This window comes from Catharus ustulatus, chromosome 32 (assembly GCF_009819885.2).
Source record: "Catharus ustulatus isolate bCatUst1 chromosome 32, bCatUst1.pri.v2, whole genome shotgun sequence".
In the NCBI taxonomy this organism is placed as follows: domain Eukaryota; kingdom Metazoa; phylum Chordata; class Aves; order Passeriformes; family Turdidae; genus Catharus; species Catharus ustulatus.
Genome location: NC_046252.1, coordinates 2,464,378 through 2,483,329, shown reverse-complemented (window position 1 = coordinate 2,483,329; position 18,952 = coordinate 2,464,378). Strand labels below are relative to the sequence as shown.

General features: G+C 64.1%; 3 protein-coding genes across 4 annotated transcripts; 2 read left to right on the top strand and 1 right to left on the bottom strand.

Annotated features, from left to right (window-relative positions):
• Positions 1-49: 49 nt before the first annotated feature.
• RNASEH2C (ribonuclease H2 subunit C) lies at positions 50-1,518 on the top strand. The gene is made up of 4 exons (XM_033083618.2): positions 50-223; positions 435-544; positions 668-787; positions 1,091-1,518. The coding sequence occupies exons 1-4, from the start codon at positions 88-90 to the stop codon at positions 1,136-1,138; spliced, it is 414 nt and encodes a 137-aa protein (XP_032939509.1). The 5' UTR covers positions 50-87; the 3' UTR covers positions 1,139-1,518.
• Positions 1,334-10,592, bottom strand: KAT5 (lysine acetyltransferase 5). Of its 2 annotated transcripts, XM_033083586.2 has the most exons (14): positions 10,518-10,592; positions 10,301-10,367; positions 9,756-9,824; positions 9,064-9,200; positions 7,595-7,801; positions 6,530-6,610; positions 5,820-5,894; positions 4,730-4,978; positions 4,321-4,410; positions 4,098-4,238; positions 3,567-3,660; positions 2,875-3,034; positions 2,360-2,441; positions 1,334-1,728 (listed from the first exon to the last, which is right to left on the bottom strand). In XM_033083586.2, exons 1-14 carry the CDS (start codon positions 10,524-10,526, stop codon positions 1,594-1,596), a joined length of 1,596 nt encoding a protein of 531 aa, XP_032939477.1. In that variant the 5' UTR covers positions 10,527-10,592; the 3' UTR covers positions 1,334-1,593. The 2 variants fall into 2 exon arrangements, with proteins under 2 accessions (XP_032939477.1, XP_032939478.1); XM_033083587.2 differs by lacking the exon at positions 7,595-7,801.
• Positions 10,593-10,777: 185 nt separating this feature from the next.
• RELA (RELA proto-oncogene, NF-kB subunit) lies at positions 10,778-18,751 on the top strand. The gene is made up of 11 exons (XM_033083588.1): positions 10,778-10,787; positions 11,330-11,377; positions 11,500-11,648; positions 12,890-13,038; positions 13,503-13,594; positions 14,199-14,327; positions 14,780-14,884; positions 16,159-16,371; positions 17,363-17,443; positions 17,901-17,987; positions 18,201-18,751. The coding sequence occupies exons 1-11, from the start codon at positions 10,778-10,780 to the stop codon at positions 18,725-18,727; spliced, it is 1,590 nt and encodes a 529-aa protein (XP_032939479.1). The 3' UTR covers positions 18,728-18,751.
• The last annotated feature ends 201 nt before the right edge of the window (positions 18,752-18,952 follow it).

The window sequence follows — 18,952 nt, the reverse complement described above, 5'->3', positions numbered from 1 at the left end:
TGCCGCCATGTTTGTTTCTACGCGGCGGACTCACGGCCACTTCCGGCGCATCATTACGTCACTTCCGCCCTCCATCCTCCCTCAGTGATGGCGGTTCGGGTCCGGGTCCCACCTGGGGCTCCCCCGGAGCCGCTCCCCGTTCAGCTCCTGCCCTGCCGCATCCAGCACGACGGGCCCGCGCCCGTGGCCGTGTTCCTGCGGCCCCGGCCCGGCCCCGGCGGCGGTGAGGGCCGGGACAGTGCGGGGGGTTCCGTTTTGGGGGGGCGGTAATTTGGTTTAAGGGGGATTCTGAGGGGAGTGGGAATGAGCTTGGGAGGGTTTCTGGGGCGGGGGGCACACGGGGGCTCTTGGGGAGCTTGGGGAGGGGGTCGGGGGATCTGTGAGAATGGGGGGCGTCGGGTTTGGGGGGTCCTGACTTTGCTCCACTCCCTCAGAGCTCTGGGCCTCGTTCCGGGGGCGCCGCCTGGGGGGCCGGGAGCTGCCGCTGCCCGCGGGCTACCGGGGGCTCCTGCTGCGGGGGGAGGAGCCGGGAGACCCCTCCCAGGTGAGGCCGGGGGGGCAGAGACCCCCCGAACCCCCTCAGTGGGGCAGAGACCCCCCTCCTTTTCCCCTTTTTTGGGGGGGTCTCAGCCCCCTTTCCCCCCTGACCTTTGCCCTTTGCCCCCAGGCTGGCAGGGTGACCCTGACGGGGTCGTTTGAGGCCATCACGGACTGGGGGGCTGACACTGCCCCTGCCCCCGGCCAGGGCCTGGCCCGGGCCCTGCAGTGGGGACCCCTTGCCCAGGCTGTGAGTCTGGGGGGGCTGGGGGCACATTTGGGGGGTCTGGGGTCACATTTTGGGGTCCAGGGTCACATTTGGGGGGTCTGGGGTCACATCTGGGGACATTTTGCCCAGCTGTGAGTCTGGTGGGGGGGTTGGGGGAGGCCGGCGGTGACATTTGGGGACCCTGGGCTGTCATGGGGGGCTCATGGTGGGTGGGGAGGGGGCTTCACTTGGGGGGTCCAAAATCTTCATTTGGGGGTCCCGGGCTCATGTTTGGGGTCCCATTTTGGGGTCCCTGAGGCCCCCCTGACCCTGCCCCTCCCCCAGCTCCACGCCCCCGTGAGCGAGGGCAGCGATGAGGAGGCGGAGCCCTGACAGGCCACACCCACCATGGACACACCCAGAGGGTGGGGCCTGCACAAGCCACGCCCATCCCACGGCATCAACTGATCCAGCCTGGCTGAGGCCACACCCACAACTGCAGCCACGCCCAGTGCATTAAAACCACGCCCACCTCATTAACAGAGCTGGCCACACCCAAGGGGCGGGGTCTAATTCAACCAGAGTGCCTGGAACCCCTCCCAGTGGGAGGAGCCTGTGGAAGCCCCTCCCCATTTTATTTAAAAAACCCAAAGCTGTTCACAGCAGGCTCCACCCACAAATGGAGCCACGCCCACTGTGGGTGGGGCCTGCCCATGCCCCACCCCTTTCCTTTTATGGTCAATAAAGGATTTGCAGCGCCTGCTGTGGGCGGGGCCAGGTGTCGCTTAATGAGCTGCGCCAGGTAACGAGGGGGGCGTGGCCTGGCAGGGCGTGGCCGGGGCGTGGCCTCACCACTTGCCCCGCTTGCTCCAGTCCTTGGGGGTGAAGTGCAGGCACTTGGCGTCGATGCGCAGGAGCCGCTTCAGCATTGCCCGCTCGTGGCCCTCCACGATGTCCTCGGAGAGCGTCAGGATGTACTGGCCCTGCACGGGTGGGACAGGTGGGACAGGTGAGACAGGATGGACTGGCTCTGCACAGGTGTGTACAGGTGACACAGGATGGACTGGCCCTGCACGGGTGGGACAGGGGGGACAGGTGAGACAGGATGGACTGAGTCTGCACAAGTGGGACAGGTGTGTCAGGGTGTACTGGCCCTGCACGGGTGGGACAGGTGGGACAGGTGAGACAGGATGGACTGAGTCTGTACAGGTGGGACAGGTGTGTCAGGGTGTACTGGCCCTGCACGGGTGGGACAGGTGAGACAGGGTGTACTGAGTCTGTACAGGTGGGACAGGTGACACAGGTGTGTCAGGGTGTACTGAATCTGTACAGGTGGAACAGATGTGTACAGGTAAGACAGGGTGTGCTGAGTCTGTACAGGTGTGTACAGGTGTGTCAGGATGTACTGACCCTGCACAGGTGTGTACAGGTGTGTATTGACCCTGCACAAGTGGGACAGGTGTGTACAGGTGTACTGAGTCTGTACAGGTGTGTCAGGGTGCACTGTCCCATACAGATGTGCCCAGGTGTGTAAGGTGTGCCCAAGAGGACCCAGGTGTGTCACTGGGGACACCTGGGGACATTTTCTGCCCCCCCAGGTGTGCAGGGCCGCACCTTGTAGTAGTTGATGAGGTTCAGGTACTGCAGCGTGGAGATCACGTCCTCCTTCTTGATGCTGGTGATCTCGCTGATCTCACTGGGGGAGGGGAAAATGAGGGGGGGCTGCATCCCCAGAACCTTCCAGAACCTCCAGACCCCTCCCAGAACTTTCCAGAACCCCCAGATCCCCCCCAGAACCTTCCAGAACCCCCAGAGCCCCCCCGAGTTTGGGGAAATCAGGGGGTGGGACTTCAACTGTGTGGGCGTGGTTATAATTAATGAGGGGCGTGGCCTGGAGGAGCAGATCACATTGATTGACAGGTGGGGCGGAGTCTCAGGGCTGTGGGTGTGGCTTTGGGCAGGGTGGGCGTGGCCTGGAGAAGCGGCCACACCCCCAACAATGGATATGCATGGCTGGGGCATTGTAGGTGTGGCCTAAGAGGGCGTGGCTCCCTGCAGGTGGGCGTGGCCTGGGTGAGCTGTGGCTGTTTGGGGAAGGGGCGTGGCCTCGGGAAGGGGGCGTGTCTCACTTGATGGTGATCTGGGGCCGCTCTCCCGCCTCGGCCTTGAGCCCCATGAGGATCTCCAGGATGGTCTGGGACCAGTAACTGCGGTACGAGAGCAGCCCCAGGTCCGAGAGCGGCTTCTCGGGGGTGCCCGTCTTCCCCTCCACCTTGGAGAGCTCGTAACCTGGCCACAGGGGACAGGTGAGGGATGGGGGACAGGTTAGGGACAGATTAGGGACAGGTGGGACATTGGGGACAGGGCTGGGATAGGTCCCTGAGGATTTGGGGGAGTCCCTTGGGGTCATTTCCACCTGTCCCATATTTTTAAGGCTTTCTTAGAAGTTTTTCTGGGGATTTTTGGGGTCCCAGGGAGATCTGGGGGTCCCAGGGGTGATTTTTGGGGTCCCAGGAGGGATTTTTGGGGACCCAGGGGGATCTGGGGCGTCCCAGGTGGGATTTTGGGGGTCCCAGGTGGGATTTGGGACCCCAGGGGGATCTTGGGGTCCCAGAGGGGATTTTTGGGGATCCCAGGGGTGATTTTTGGGATCCCAGGGGTGATTTTTGGGATCCCAGGGGTGATTTTTGGGGGTCCCAGGGGGATTTGGAGAGTCCCAGGTGGGATTTGGGGTCCCAGGAGTGATTTCTGGGGTCCCAGGAGGGATTTCTGGGGTCTCAGGATGGATTTTGGGGATATTTGTGGATCTGGGGGCACTGACTGAACTCGATGAGCAGTTTGCCGTAGCCCCGGCGCTGGTACGGGGGCAGGGTCAGGATGCAGGCCACGTTGTAATCCTCGGTGGATTCCTTCTCCTGCAGGAAATCCCCAAAGATTGGACCCCAAAAAACCTCTGGGACCACCCCAAAACCCCCTGGGGTTCCACCCAAAATCTCCCCAGGTCTGGATCCCAGAAACTCCCACCCCAAAACCCCCCCAAAACTTTCCCAAGATCCCAAAACCTGCCAGGATCAGCACCCCAAAAACCCCTCCTGGAACCACCCCCAAACCCCAAAATCCCTCCTGGAGCTCCCAGAACCCCTCAGGAATCCCCCAAAACTCCCCCCAGACCCTCCCCACATCCCCTCCAGGACCCTTCCCCACCCCTCCAACCCTCAGTGCTGCCATCCACTCCCTCCAAACCCCCCCAAATCCCCCTCAAATCCCCCTCAAATCCCCTCTAACCCTCCCAAATCCCCCCCAGACCCTCCCAAATCCCCCCCAGCCCCCCCAAACCCCCCCAGCCCCCCACCTTGGAGAAGTAGCCCACGATGTGGAAACCTTTGCAGTCGTACTCGGTCATGACGTAGAACAGGAAGGGGTCGGTGTCGTAGTAAAGCGTTTTGTGGTCCAGGAAACACTTGGCCAGGAGGCAAAGATTCTGGGAATAACTCTGGGGAGGGGTCCCAGGGGGGGTCAGCGGGGTGCTGGGGTGAGGGGGAGCCCCCCAGGACCCCTCCCCAAATCCCCCTCACCTTGTTCTTGCGGCCGTCGATCTCGAAGAAGGAGATGGTGCCCTTGCGGTAGATCTCGTTACCGGGGGGGTGCCGCAGGTCACACTTGGTCTGGGGGGGTTTGGGGGTTTGGGGAGGGAATTTTGGGGTTTAGGGAGGGAATTTGGGGGGGTTGGGGAGGGAATTTGGGGTTTTTGGGGAGGGAATTTGGGGGTTTGGGGAGGGAAAATGGGTGGGGAGGTAAAAGGGAGGGTGAGGAGGTAAAAATTGGGGGTTGAGGATTCCCAAATCTTCCTGGGGATCACCCAAATTCCCCTGGGGATGCCCCAAACCAGAGACTCCAAGGTCCAGCTTTGCCCTGGCTCCCCAAAACCCCTCGAAACCTCCTAAAATCTCCTCAAACCCCCCCCAAATCCCAAACCCCCCGTACCAGGTGCCTCTGCAGGCAGCGCAGGCTGTGGCCGTACTTGAGGCAGAACTCGCACAGGTAGAGCACGGGCAGCCCCGTCAGCTCCTGGGGGTAGGGCGAGAAGTACCAGGGCTTGAGGCGGTGCCGGCCCAGCTCGATGCACTCGATGTTCTTCATCCTGGTGACGATGTCGTCGTGGCTGCGGTCGGACACCAGGCTGCCCGTCATCCTGGGCGCCGAGGGGGCCCCGTCCGACGAGTCCTGAGAGTCCTGGGGGGGACAGGGGGGTCAGGGATGGGGACAGCAGGGACAGGGGACAGGGGACAGGGCTGGGGACAGGGGACACCAGGCTGCCCGTCATCCTGGGCGCCAAGGGGGCCCCGTCCGACGAGTCCTGGGGGGGACAGGGGGGTCAGGGCTGGGGACAGCAGGGACAGGGGACAGCAGGGACAGGGGACAGGACAGGGGACACCAGGCTGCCCGTCATCCTGGGTGCCGAGGGGGCCCCGTCTGATGAGTCCTGAGAGTCCTGGGGGGGACAGCGGGGTCAGGGGTGGGGACAGTGGGGGCTAGGGACTGGGGACAGGGCTGGGGACAGCAGGGACAGGGGACAGGACAGGGGACAGCAGGGACAGGGCTGGGGACAGGGACAGGGCTGGGGACAGCAGGGACAGCAGGGACAGGGGACAGGGCTGGGGACAGCAGGGACACCAGGCTGCCCGTCATCCTGGGCGCCAAGGGGGCCCCGTCCGACGAGTCCTGAGAGTCCTGGGGGGGACAGCGGGGTCAGGGATGGGGACAGCAGGGATAGGACAGGGCTGGGGACAGGGCTGGGGACAGCAGGGGTAAGGGTCAGGGATGGGGACAGGGGGCTCAGGGGACACGAGACAGGGCTGGGGACAGCAGGGTCAGGGGACAGGGCTGGGGTCAGGGCTGGGGACAGGGGGACAGCGGGTCAGGAGTGGGGACAGCAGGGACAGCAGGGTCAGGGGACAGCGGGGTCAAGGATGGGGACAGGGCTGGGGACAGAGGTCAGGGAAGGGGACAGCAGGGACAGCAGGGACAGGGCTGGGGACAGGGCTGGGTGTCCCCAGTGTCCCCAGTGTCCCACCTCGTCTGTCCCCAGACACGCCGATTTCCTCTTCCTGCCCGGCTGAGCTGCGACCGCCCGGCGCGCGGAGCCGTTCTGGGGAGAGAGGGCAGCACTGGTCACACTGGGGTTACTGGTGTTACTGGTGTGGTACTGGTGTTACTGGTGCGTTACTGGTGCGTTACTGGTGTGTTACTGGTGTTACTGGTGTGTTACTGGTGTTACTGGTGTGTTACTGGTGTGTTACTGGTGTAATACTGGTGCTACTGGTGTGTTACTGGTGTGTTACTGGTCAGCTACTGGTGTAATACTGCTCTGACTGGGCACTCACTGGTTCTCCCAGGGCTGTACTGGTGTTACTGGGGAGCTGCCACCTGTGACTGGTGGGATCACAACACTTCTGAGCGACTACTGGTGTTACTGGTGTTACTGGTCCGTACTGGTGTGTGTTACTGGTGTTGCTGGGCCACACTGGTGTGTGTTACTAGTGTTACTGGTCTGTACTGGTGTGTGTTACTGGTGTTACTGGTCCATACTGGTGTTACTGGTCCGTACTGGTGTGTGTTACTGGTGTTACTGGTCCGTACTAGTGTGTGTTACTGGTGTTACTGGTCCATACTGGTGTTACTGGTCCATACTGGTGGTGGTTACTGGTCCATACTGGTCCATACTGGTGTGTGTTACTGGTCCATACTGGTGTTACTGGTCCATACTGGTGCTGCTGGGCTCACCTGGGGGAACACGGACGCCTGCGAGGTCTCGGTGGGGGCGGGGACGGGCGTGGCCGGAGACACAACCTCGACCTTGCGCTTCTGGGGGGTCCAGTTCAGACCAGTTCAGACCAGTTCAGACCAGTTCAGCCCAGTTCCGTTCATCCCAGTCCCCTCCAGTCCCTCCCAGTCCATCCCAGCCTCTCCCAGTCCATCCCATCCCTGCTGCTGGGGGGCAACTGGGAGCAGTGGGAGGCTCTGTTGTCCCTTCCCAGTGCTCCCAGTATCCCCCCAGTGCTCCCAGTATCCCCCCAGTGCTCCCAGTATCTCCCCAGTACCCTCCCAGTGCTCCCAGTATTCCTCCAGTATCCCCCCAGTGCTCCCAGTATCCCTCCAATGCTCCCAGTAAGCCCCGGGCAGGGGGAGTTTGGGGACAGGGGTGGGGCTGGGGACCCCCCAGTGACAGGGCCACCGTGGGGATGGGGACACTGTGGGGACAGGGCCACCCTGGGGGACAGGGACCCTCTGGGGACACCGTGGGTGACAAAACCCCCTGGGACCCGAGCGGGGCCATTGCTGCGGCTGCTTTTGGGGACACTGGGGACATCTGGGGACACTGTGGACATTGGGGACACTGGGGACATTTGGGACACTGGGGACATTTGGAGATATTGGGGACATTGGGGACCTTTGGGGTCATTGGGGCCATTTGGAACACTGGGGACAGTAGGGACACTAGGGACATTGGGGACACTAGGGACATTGGGACATTTGGGGCCATTGGGGACCCTGAGGACATTTGGGACCCTGGGGACATCTGGAGACCCTGAGGACATTTGGGACCCTGGGGACATTTGGAGACCCTGAGAACATTTGGGACCCTGGGGCCATTTGGGGACATTTGGAACCATCGGGGACCCTGGGGACATTTGGGGACATTGGGGACATTTGGGACCCTGGAGACATTTGGGGACATTTGGGACCCTGGGGACATTTGGGACCCTGGGGCCATTTGGGACCTTGGGACATTTGGTGACATTTGGTGACATTTGGTGACATTTGGGGACGTTTGGGGCCCGGCGTTACCGTGGGGCGCTGGGGGCCCGGGGGGGGCTCGGCCTCGCTCTCCTTGGGCAGGTGAAAGCGGAGCGTGATGGGCCCCGGTGGCCCTGGTGGCCCTGGTGGCCCCGGTGGCCCTGGTGGCCCCGGTGGCCCCGCCGGTGGCCCCGGTGGCCCTGGCAAACTCTTCCCGCTGGCTGGGGCCACCGGCAGCGCCAGCTCCAGGCTCTTCCTCTGCGCCGGGAGGAAGAGGAGGAGTTTAGGGGGGGGGGGGTGACACGGTGACAAAGCCACCGCGGCCGGGGGTCCCTCCCGTCACCCCCCCGGGTCCCCTCCCTGGGGACAGAGGTGGCTCCTGAAGGGCTCGGGGCTGGTCAGGGATGTCCCCAGGGTCCCCTTAGAGGGGTCAGAGATGTCCCCAAGGTCCCTTAAAGGGCTGGGAACTGTCCCCAGGGTCCCCTGAAGGGGCTGGGGATGTCCCCAAGGGGTCAGAGGTGTCCCCAGGGTCCCTTAAAGGGCTGGGAACTGTCCCCAGGGTCCCCTCAAGGGGCTGAGGATGTCCCCACGGGGTCAGAGTTGTCCCCAGGGTCCCCAGACAGGGACTGGGGATGTCCCCAAGGGGTTGAGGGTGGCCCCAAGGTCCCTAGACAGGGACTGGGGATGTCCCCACGGGGTCAGAGGTGTCCCCAAGGTCCCCAGACAGGGACTGGGGATGTCCCCAAGGTCCCCTAAAGGAGCTGCAGGTGTCCCCATGGGGCTGAGGGTGTCCCCAAGGTCCCTTAAAGAGCTCAGAAATGTCCCCAGGGTCCCCTGAAGGGGCTGGGGATGTCCCCAAGGGTCTGGGGTGGCCCCAGGGATGTCCCTTAGATCTGGGTGTCACCACCCCCCAAGGGGTGTCCCCAGGGATGTCCCTGCCCTGGGGGGGCAGTGTCACCTACCGAGGGGGACAGGGGACTCCAGGTCTGTCCCCAACGGCTCCGAGTGTCCCCTGTCCCTGTCCCCAGCCTGGTGTGTGGCCCCTGTCCCCTGTGTCCCCCCAGGGTGTCCCCTCAGTGCTGGCCCTGCTCAGTCCCCAAGGTTGTCCCCGTCCTTACGCTGTCACCTGTCCCTGCTGTCCCCAGCCCTGTCCCTGCTGTCCCCAACCCTGTCCCTGCTGTCCCCAGCGCTGTCCCTGTCCCACCCCCTGCCCTCACTCTCCTCCTCAGCCCCACCTGCTCTCCTGTCCCCACGATGTCCCCTGTCCCCAACCTGCTGTCCCTTGTCCCTCTATCCTTCCAGTGTCCCATGTCCCCTCGATGTCCCCTGTTCTGTCCCTCCACTCTCCCCCTGACGTCACCTATGCTTCCAGTGATCCTTGTCACCATTTCCCCCTGACCCCCCAACATCCCCTGTCCCCCCCAGTGTCCCCCCCAGTGTCCCCAGTGTCCCCAGTGTCCCCCCCAGTGTCCCCCCCAGTGTCCCCCCCAGTGTCCCCAGTGTCCCCCGTGTCCCCTCACCGGGTCCCTGTCGGGGGAGCCGGGCCGGGAGCCGGGCAGGCCGTTCTTGGTTGGGGTCTTGGCCTCTTTCCGGGGCACCTGGACCCTCTTGAGGTCCAGCCGGTCGTGGGTCACCCACTCGTCCAGGCGCTTGTTAACTGGGGACAGCGGGGGACACACGATGGCACCGCCAGGCTGCCCCCCACACAGCCCCCCTGGGGACAGCTGGGGGGACAGGGACACCCCAGTGTCCCTCAATGACATCCCAGTGTCCACTAGGGACACCCCAGTGTCCTGCAATGACACCCCAGTGTCCACCAGTGACATCCCAGTGTCCACTAGGGACACCTCAGTGTTCACCAGTGACATCCCAGTGTCCACCAGGACACCCCAATGTTCCTCAATGACACCCCAGTGTCCTGCAATGACACACCAGTGTCCACCAGTGACATCCCAGTGCCCACTAGGACACCCCAGTGTTCACCAGTGACACACCAGTGCTCACCAGTGACACCCCAGTGTCCACCAGGACACCCCAGTGTCCCCCCACGCCCCCTCAGTGACCCCCTGTGGCCTCGCTGGGGACACACCAGGGGTGACAGCGAGGTGCTGCCCCCCCCAGGCCCCTCCATGTCCCCATCCCGGCCTTGGGGGACCCCGGGGTGTCCCCCCCGTGTCCCCTGTCCCTGTCCCCTGTCCCTGTCCCCACTCACAGTCGATGTAGTGCACGTAGAACAGCTTCCTGCCGCTGATGTCCTTCACGCTCAGGATCTCGGCCAGCGCTGGGACGAGCGGGGGGGTCACCACCCCTTTCTGGGGACCCCCAAAGCCCCCCCCAGGGACCCCCAAAACCCACCCAGGGACCCCCAAACCCCCCCAGGGACCCTCAAACCCCCCCAGGGACCCCCAAACCCACCCAGGGACCCCCAAATTCCCCTCAAGGGTCTCCCCCCATAGCCTGGGCTCTGCCTCAACCCCCCCCCAATGACCCCCTCATGTCCCCAAACCCCTCTGGGGACCCCCCAGCCCCCCCCACCCCCGACACCCGCTCAGGACCCCCCGAGACCCCCGGGCCCCGCCCCTTTTCACAGACCACGCCCACAAACAATCGCGCCCCTCGACAAACCCCGCCCCTTTCCTTCACCAGGCCCCGCCCCTCCCTCCCGCTTTCCCGCCCTTTCCCGCAGCCCCCGCCCCCTCCTCAGCCCCTCCCTCTCTCCTGATTGGCTGCCCCCGCCCTAAGCCCCGCCCCACTCACGCCACTCATCCTCGTTGTCCTGGTTACGGCGCAGCACGGGCAGGCGGCAGCCCTCGGACACCTCCCCCTGCGGGGGCGGGGCCTCGTCAGGGCCGGGGGGGCCCCAAAACCCCCGCGGGGGGTTCGGGGGGTCCCCAAACCCTTCCGGAGGCTCCCGGAACCCTTCGGGAGGCTCCCCGAACCCCCTCCGCGCTGCCCCCCCCCGCCCGCTCCCCACCTCCGCCATTCTCCTCTCGGCCTTCGTTTCCGGCCGGACTGACGCACTTCCGCGATTCGGCCACGCCCCTTCCGCCCCGGGCCCGGCCCCGCCGTGGCCCCGCCCCCAGCGGCTGGGAGGGCCTGAGGGGGCGGGGCCTTCCCGGCAGCCGCAGTCACGTGGGCTCGCGGCGCTTCCGCGAGTGGCGGCGCGAGCGGGGCCCCCCCCCCCGCCCCCCCCCCCGCCCCCGGAACCCCCCGGGACCCCCCGGGACCCCCGCCATGGAGGACGGTGAGTGCGGAACCCCCCCCGAGGCTGCCTTGGGGTGGGGGGGATCCCCCGGGGCTGTTCCGCCGCCAGTGACGGCGGGGGGGTCGTGGGGTGAGCGGAGGGTGGGGGGTCTTTAAGGGGGGCGTGTTTAAAGGGGAGGGGGCGGCTGCGGGGAGGGGTTGGGGGGAATTTGGGGGGAGATCCCTCCCTTAAAGAGAATTCCCCTAAAGTGACCCCTTTTTATTGCGACACCCCCTTAAAGAGACCCCCGTTAATGCGACCACTCCCCTTAATGCGACCCCTCCCCTTAAAGTGACCCCTCCCCTTAGTGTGACCCCTTGACCCCTCCCCTTGGTGCGACCCCTCCTCTTAATGCGACCCCCCATTAGTGTGACCCCCCCAGTGTGACCCCTCCCCTTAGAGTGACCCCCCCCTTTAGTGTGACCCTCCCTTAGTGTGACTCCCCCTTAGTGCGACCCCTCCCCTTATTGCGATGCCCCCCTTGAAGCCCCCCTCTCTTAAAGCCCCCCCCCCCATTAACGCCCCCCCCGCTGTCCCCCCAGTGACCCCCCCGGATCTTCTGCCCTTCCTGCTGGAGTGGGGAGCTCAGGGTGAGTGGGGACACCCCGGGATTGGGGGGGATCTGGGGGGGGTCCCTGCAGCTCTGGGACCCCCCCGGGGGTGTGGAGGGGATGGGGGAGGGGCTGACGGGACCCCCCCCGTGCCCCCCCAGAGGCGGGGGGGGCGGCGCCGTTCGTGGAGATCCTGGAGCAGCCCAAGCAGCGCGGGATGAGGTTCCGGTACAAGTGCGAGGGGCGCTCGGCCGGGAGCATCCCCGGGGAGCACAGCAGCGAGACCACCAAGACCCACCCCACCATCCGTGTGAGTGTCCCAGTGCATCCCAGTATAAACCAGTATAGACCAGTAACCACCCAGGACCCTCCCTGAGCCCCCCCAGTGCCCCCATGCCCGGGGAGCACAGCAGCGAGACCACCAAGACCCACCCCACCATCCGTGTGAGTGTCCCAGTGCATCCCAACATAAACCAGTATAAACCAGTAACCACCTGGGACCCCCCTGAGCCCCCCAAGACTCTCCCCATCATCTTTGTGACTGTCCCAGTGCATCCCAGTATAAACCAGTATAAACCAGTAACTGCCTGGGACCCCCCTGAGCGCCCCAAGACCCTCGTCATCACCTGTGTGAGTGTCCCAGTGCATCCCAGTATAAACCAGTAACCGCCTGGGACCCCCCTGAGCCCTCCAGGACCCTCCCCATCATCTGTGTCAGTGTCCCAGTGCATCCCAGTATAAACCAGTATAAACCAGTAACTGCCTGGGATCCCCCTGAGCCCCCCAAGACCCTCCCCATCACCTGTGTGAGTGTCCCAGTGCATCCCAGTATAAACCAGTAACCGCCTGGGACCCTCCTTGAGTCCCCTAGTGTCGCCCAAGACCCTCCCCATCATCTGTGTGAGTGTCCCAGTGTAAACCAGTATAAACCAGTAACTGCCTGGGATCCCCCTGAGCCCCCCAAGACCCTCCCCATCATCTGTGTGTGTCCCAGTGCATCCCAGTATAAACCAGTATAGACCAGTAACCACCTGGGACCCCCCCTGAGCCCCCCAAGACCCTCCCCATCGCCTGTGTGAGTGTCCTAGTGCATCCCAGTATAAACCAGTATAAACCAGTAACCACCTGGGACCCCCCTGAGCCCCACAGTGTGCCCCAAGGCCCTCCCCATCATCTTTGTGACTGTCCCAGTGCATCCCAGTGTAAACCAGTATAAACCAGTAACCACCTGGGACCCCCCTGAGCCCCCCAAGACCCTCCCCATCATCTGTGTGAGTGTCCCAGTGCATCCCAGTATAAACCAGTAACTACCCAGGACCGTCCTTGAGTCCCCCAGTGCCGCCCAAGACCCTCCCCATCACCTGTGTGAGTGTCCCAGTGCATCCCAGTACAAACCAGTAACCGCCTGGGACCCCCTTGAGCTCCCCAGTGCCCCCATCCCTGGGGGAGGGCTCAGCACCCACCTCCCCCAGACCCATCCCAGCATCCCCATGAGCCTCCCAGTCCAGACCAGTCCAAACCAGTCCGAGCCAGCCGTGTCCCCCCTCACAGGTGAACAATTACCGGGGCCCGGGCCGCGTGCGGGTGTCGCTGGTGACCAAGGACCCCCCCCACCGCCCCCACCCCCACGAGCTGGTGGGCAAGGACTGCAAGGACGGCTTCTACGAGGCCGAGCTGTGCCCCGAGCGCAACATCCACAGGTGGGGACCCCCCCCAAATCGGGGACACCCCCCAAAATCGGGGACACCCCCATGGGGCAGGTGGGAGTGCCTGGAAATGGGGAATTCCCCCCTGAAAAGGGCAGGTGGGATCGCCCAGAGTGGAGGGGATCCCCCTGTGGTGGAGATGGTATCTCCCAAGATATTGGGGGACTCCATCCAGGGCAGGCGGGATCACCCAAAATTGGGGGGGGATCGCCCAAAATTGGGGGGAACACCCAAATTATGAGGACTCCCCCTCCAGGGCAGGTGGTATCACCCAAGGTATTGGGGGACCCCATCCAGGGCAGGCAGGATCACCCAAAATTGGGGGGGAACTCCCAAAATTCGGGACCCTCCCAGGGCTCCTGGGAACCCCCAAAATTTGGGGTCCCTGCCCTGGAGTGTCTAGGGGGGGATCCCAAAATCCAGGCTGACCCCTGACCCCCCCCCAATTCTGGGGAAAGTTTCCAGAATTTGGGGATTCAGTGCGTGAAGAAACGGGAGCTGGAGGCGGCCGTGGCCGAGCGGATCCGCACCAATAACAACCCCTTCAACGGTACTGGGAGCACTGGGAGGCACTGGGAGAGCATTGGGAGGCACTGGGAGGGACTGGGAAGGGATTGGGAGGGACTGGGAAGGGATTGGGAGGGACTGGGAAGAGTCTGGGGGTATTGGTGGGCACTGGGAGTTACTGGGAGAGCCCTGAGAGTGGTCTGGGGGCTGCTGGTCCGTACCGGTCCGTACCGGTCCGTACCGGTCCGTACTGGTCTGTACTGGTCTGTACTGGTCTGTACTGGTCCATACCGGTCTGTACTGGTCCATACCGGTTTGTACTGGTCCGTACTGGTCTGTACTGGTCCATACTGGTCCATAGCGGTCCATACCGGTCCGTACTGGTCTGTACTGGTCCATACCAGTCCATACTGGTCCGTACTGGTCCGTACCGGTCCGTACTGGTCCATACCGGTCCGTACTGGTCCATACTGGTCCGTACCGGTCCGTACTGGTCTGTACTGGTCCATATTGGTCCGTACTGGTCCATACTGGTCTGTACTGGGCCGTACTGGTCCATACCGGTCCATACCGGTCCATACTGGTCCGTACTGGTCCATACCGGTCCGTACTGGTCCATACCGGTCTGTACCGCTCTGTGCTGGCAGTGCCGCCGGAGCAGCGCGGGGGCGAGTACGACCTGGCCGCCGTCCGGCTCTGCTTCCAGGTGTGGGTGAGGGGCCCGGGGGGGCTGCGGCCCCTCCCCCCCGTCCTGTCCCAGCCCATCTACGACAACCGTGAGTGGGGACCCCTGGGTGACCCCTGTGACACCCCTGTGACATCCCTGGGACCTCTGGGTGACACCTGTGTGATCTCCCTGTGACCCCCTGTGTGACATCCCTGGGACCCCTGGGTGACACCTGTGACCCCCTGTGACCCCCTGGGACATCCCTGGGTGACACCTGGGTGATACCTGTGTGACACCTGTGACCCCCTGTGACACCTGGGTGACCCCTGTGACCCCCTGTGACACCTGGGTGACCCCTGTGACCCCCTGTGACACCCGTGTGACATCCCTGGGACACCTGGGTGACCCCTGTGACCCCCTGTGACACCTGTGAGACCTCCCCAGTGTCCCCTGGTGTCCCTCATTGTCCCATCGCTGACTCTCCGTGTCCCTCACTGTCCCCTGTCCCTCACTGTCCCCTCACTGTCTCCTGTCCCCTGACTGTCCCCTCACTGTCCCCAGGCGCCCCCAGCACGGCCGAGCTCCGGATCTGCCGCGTCAATCGCAACTCCGGGAGCTGCCGGGGCGGGGACGAGATTTTCCTGCTGTGCGACAAGGTCCAGAAAGGTGCGGGACAGAACCGGGACAGCAGAACCAGGGATACTGGAACCGGGACAGAACCGGGACAGCCCAGAACCAGGGCTATGGGAACCGGGACAGAACCGGGACAGCCCAAAACCAGGGATACGGGAACCGGGACAGAACCGGGACAGCCCAGAAACAGGGATACCGGAACAGGGACAGAACCGGGACAGCCCGGAAACAGGGATACCGGAACAGGGACAGAACCGGGACAGCCCAGAAACAGGGATACCGGAACAGGGACAGAACCGGGACAGCCCAGAAACAGGGATATCGGAACCGGGACAGCCCAGAAACAGGGATACTGGAACCGGGACAGGCGGAACAGGGACGGGTGGAACCGGGATGGGTGGAACAGGGACAGCCCAAAACCAGGGACACCGGAACCGGGACGGGCAGAACTGGGACAGGCGGAACTGGGACAGCCGGGACTGGGACACCGGAACCGGGACAGCCCAAAAACAGGGACACCCAGAACAGGGACAGGCGGAACAGGGACAGTTCAAACCTGGGACACCCCAAACCTCTGTATCCCCCCAGTCCCCACCCCGCCTGGGATTTCTGTCCCACCCCAATCCCTGTATCCAAATCCCCATTTCCCAAACTCTAAACCCCGTTTCCCAGCCCCGTTTCCATCCCCAGAGGACATCGAGGTTCGTTTCTGGCCCTTCCCCATATCCCACACCCCAAACCCCATATCCCAAACCCCATTTCCCAGCTCCATTTCCCACACCCCATTTCCATCCCCCAGAGGACATCAAGGTTCGTTTCTGGCCCTTCCCCACACCCCAAACCCCACACCCCATATCCCAAACCCCATTTCCCAAACACCGTTTCCATCCCCAGAGGACATTGAGGTTCGTTTCTTGCCCTTCCCCATATCCCACACTCCACACCCCATTTCCCAAACCCCAAATCCCATTTCCCACATCCCAAACTCCATATCCCACATCCCACACCCCATTTCCCAGCCCCACACCCCACACCCCATATCCCACACTCCATTTCCATCCCCAGAGGACATCGAGGTTCGTTTCTTGCCCTTCCCCATATCCCAAACCCCAAACCCCATTTCCCAAACCCCATTTCCCACACCCCATTTCCATCCCCAGAGGACATCGAGGTTCGTTTCTGGCCCTTTCCCATATCCCACACTCCAAACCCCATTTCCCAAACCCCAAACCCCATTTCCCAGCCCCTGTTTCCCAGCCCCATATCCCACACCCCAAACCCCATTTCCATCCCCATTTCCTCCCCAGAGGACATCGAGGTTCGTTTCTGGGCCGAGGGCTGGGAGGCCAAGGGCTCGTTCGCGCAGGCCGACGTTCACCGCCAGGTCGCCATCGTGTTCCGCACGCCGCCCTTCCGGGACCCCGCGCTGCGCGCCCCGGTCACCGTGCGCATGGAGCTGCAGCGGCCCTCGGACCGGCAGCGCAGCGCGCCCGTCGACTTCCGCTACCTGCCCCACCAGGGTGGGCTACTGGGGGGCTGTGGGGGGCTACCAGGGGGCTATGGGGCTACCGGGGCTACTAGGGGCTTATGGGGTCTGTATTGTGGGTCTGGAGATGATCCAGGGTCCCTTTGGGACATTCTGGGTCCCTGCAGCTCCCATTGATTTACTGTTCCTGCCCCACCAGGGTGGGCTACCAGGGGGCTGTGGGGGGCTACAGGGGCTTACAGGGTCCTTAGTGTGGTTTGGAGGTGATCCAGAACATTCCCAGATCCCTGGAGCTGCAGCTCCCATTGATCTCCTGTTCCTGCCCCACCAGGGTGGGCTACTGGGGGGCCATGAGCTCTTTTAGGGTCCTCTGTGGGGTTTGGGGTGATCCAGGGTCCCTTTGGGACATTCCCGAGTCCCTGGAGCTCCCATTGATTTGCTGTTCCTGCCCCACCGGAGGCTATGGGGGCTACCAGGGGGCTATGAGCTCTTTTAGGGTCCTCTGTGGGGTTTGGGGTGATCCAGGGTCCCTTTGGGACATTCCCGAGTCCCTGGAGCTCCCATTGATTTGCTGTTCCTGCCCCACCGGAGGCTATGGGGGCTACCAGGGGGCTATGAGCTCTTTTAGGGTCCTCTGTGGGGTTTGGGGTGATCCGGGGTCCTTCTGGAACATTCCCAGGTCCTGCTTTGGCTCTTTTCGGGTTCTCATTGTCACCCTGGGACACTGCGGGGTGGGCTGGGGTCACTGGTGTGACTGGGAGGGACTGGGAGTCACTGGGGCTAACTGGTTGTGACTGGGAGGGACTGGGGGGATCACTGGGGGTCTCGAGGAGCTGGCTGGGATGTGACTGGGAGGTCACTGGGATCTGACTGGGAGCTGACTGGGATGTAACTGGGAGCTGACTGGGATGGGACTGGGAGCTGACTGGTGTTACTGGGAGCTGACTGGGATGTGACTGGGAGCTGGCTGGGAGCTGACTGGTGTTACTGGGAGCTGACTGGTGTTACTGGTGTTACTGGTGCAGGGGACCTGCAGTGCATCGAGGAGAAGCGCAAGAGAACGCGGGAAACGTTCCGGTCCTTCGTGCAGCGCAGCCCCCTGCCCGGTGGGGACGGGGGCTGGGGTCCCTGGGGAGGGGGCTGGGGGGGATTAGGGGTCCCTGGGGGGGTCTAGAGGGGGGGCTGGGGGGGGATTTGGGGACCCTGGGGGGCTCCAGGGGGGAAATTTGGGGTCCCTGTGAGGATTTGGGGTCCCTGTGGTCGTCCTGGAGGTTCCTTTGAGGTCCCTGAGGGGGTCCCTGGAGGGATTTGGGGTCCCTGGGGGGCTCCAGAAGGGGGGTCTGGGGTCCCTGTGGAGATTTGGGGTCCCTGGGGGGGTCCCTGGAAGAATTTGGGGTCCCTGAGGGTATCCTGGGGGTTTCTTTGAGGTCCCTGGGGGGGTCCAGAGGAGGTTTGGGGTCCCTGTGGGGGGTCCCTGTGGGGATTTGGGGTCCCTGGGGGATCCTTTGGGGTCCCTGGGGGGTCCCTGACAGTGGGACCCCCCCCCCCCCGTTTCCCCCCCAGCTCCGGCGTCCAGCGAGGCGCGGCCCCCCCGGCGCATCGCGGTGCCCTCGAGACCCCCCCCGGCCCCCCAGAACCCCCCCAGTGTGGGTGAGAACTGGGGGGGACTGGGAGGAACTGGGAGGAACTGGGAGGAACCGGGGTGGGGGAAAAGGGGGAATTTGGGGGGGAGAATGGGGGGGAAAATTGGGTGGGGGGGGAATTGGGGTGGGGGAATTGGGGGGTAAATGGGGTCGGGGAGCAATTCTGGGGGGGTTTGGGGGGGGGTCGAGCCCCTCCCTCACCCCCTCCCCTCCCCCCCAGCTCCCTCCTTCTCCTTCGGGGGTCCGGGGGGGCTCCTGGGGGCCCCCCCCGAGCCGGAGCCCTTGGCCGAGGCGCTGCTGCAGCTGCAATTTGAGGAGGGGTCCCCGCAGCTCGGGGGGGGCGGCGGCTCGGGACCCCCCCTGGATTTGGGGGCGTTCCTGGGGGACCCCCCGATCCCCCCCCTGGACACCATCACCCCCTCCGAGGTTCAGCGCCTGCTGGGCCCCCCCGAGCCCCCCCCCAGCTTCGGGGACCCCTCCCCGGATTTCGGGGGTCCCGGCTCGGACCTGGGGGCGCCCCCCCCGGATTTCGGGGGCCCCCCCATGCTGATGTCGTACCCCGAGGCCATCGCCCGGCTGGTGCAGAGCCAGAGCCAGAGCCAGCCCCCCCCCCCCGAAATGGGGCTGGGGGCGGAGCTGGGGGCGCCCCCCGAGCTGGGGGGGCTGGGGGGGGGTCCCGAGGATTCGCTGCCCTCGCTGGGGGACCTGGACTTCAGCGCCTTCCTCAGCCAGTTCCCCTCGTCCTGACTGGGACGGACTGGGAGGGACGGGGGGGGGGGCACTGGGGGGTACTGGGAGGGGTCGGAAGGCACTGGGAGGCTTTGGGGTTTTACTGGGAGGTACTGGGGAGTTTCTAGGGGTTACTGGGACTTACTGGGAGGCTTCTGGGAGTTACTGGGAGTTACTGGGAGACTTCTGGGAGTTACTGGGAGGCTTTTAGGGGTTACTGGGAATTACTGGGAGGCTTCTGGG

Coding starts and splice junctions, on each gene's coding strand:
- RNASEH2C (XM_033083618.2), top strand. CDS start 88: ATGGCGGTTCGGGTCCGGGTCCCACCTGGGGCTCCCCCGGAGCCGCTC. Junction 224..434: donor CCGGCCCGGCCCCGGCGGCG/GTGAGGGCCGGG, acceptor CCACTCCCTCAG/AGCTCTGGGCCTCGTTCCGG. Junction 788..1,090: donor GGGGACCCCTTGCCCAGGCT/GTGAGTCTGGGG, acceptor CCCCTCCCCCAG/CTCCACGCCCCCGTGAGCGA.
- KAT5 (XM_033083586.2), bottom strand. Junction 7,802..9,063: donor GCTCCCCCGACAGGGACCCG/GTGAGGGGACAC, acceptor CTCCCGGCGCAG/AGGAAGAGCCTGGAGCTGGC. Junction 2,442..2,874: donor CGGCCCCAGATCACCATCAA/GTGAGACACGCC, acceptor CCCCTCCCCCAG/TGAGATCAGCGAGATCACCA.
- RELA (XM_033083588.1), top strand. Junction 13,595..14,198: donor CAATAACAACCCCTTCAACG/GTACTGGGAGCA, acceptor CTGTGCTGGCAG/TGCCGCCGGAGCAGCGCGGG. Junction 17,988..18,200: donor CCAGAACCCCCCCAGTGTGG/GTGAGAACTGGG, acceptor CCTCCCCCCCAG/CTCCCTCCTTCTCCTTCGGG.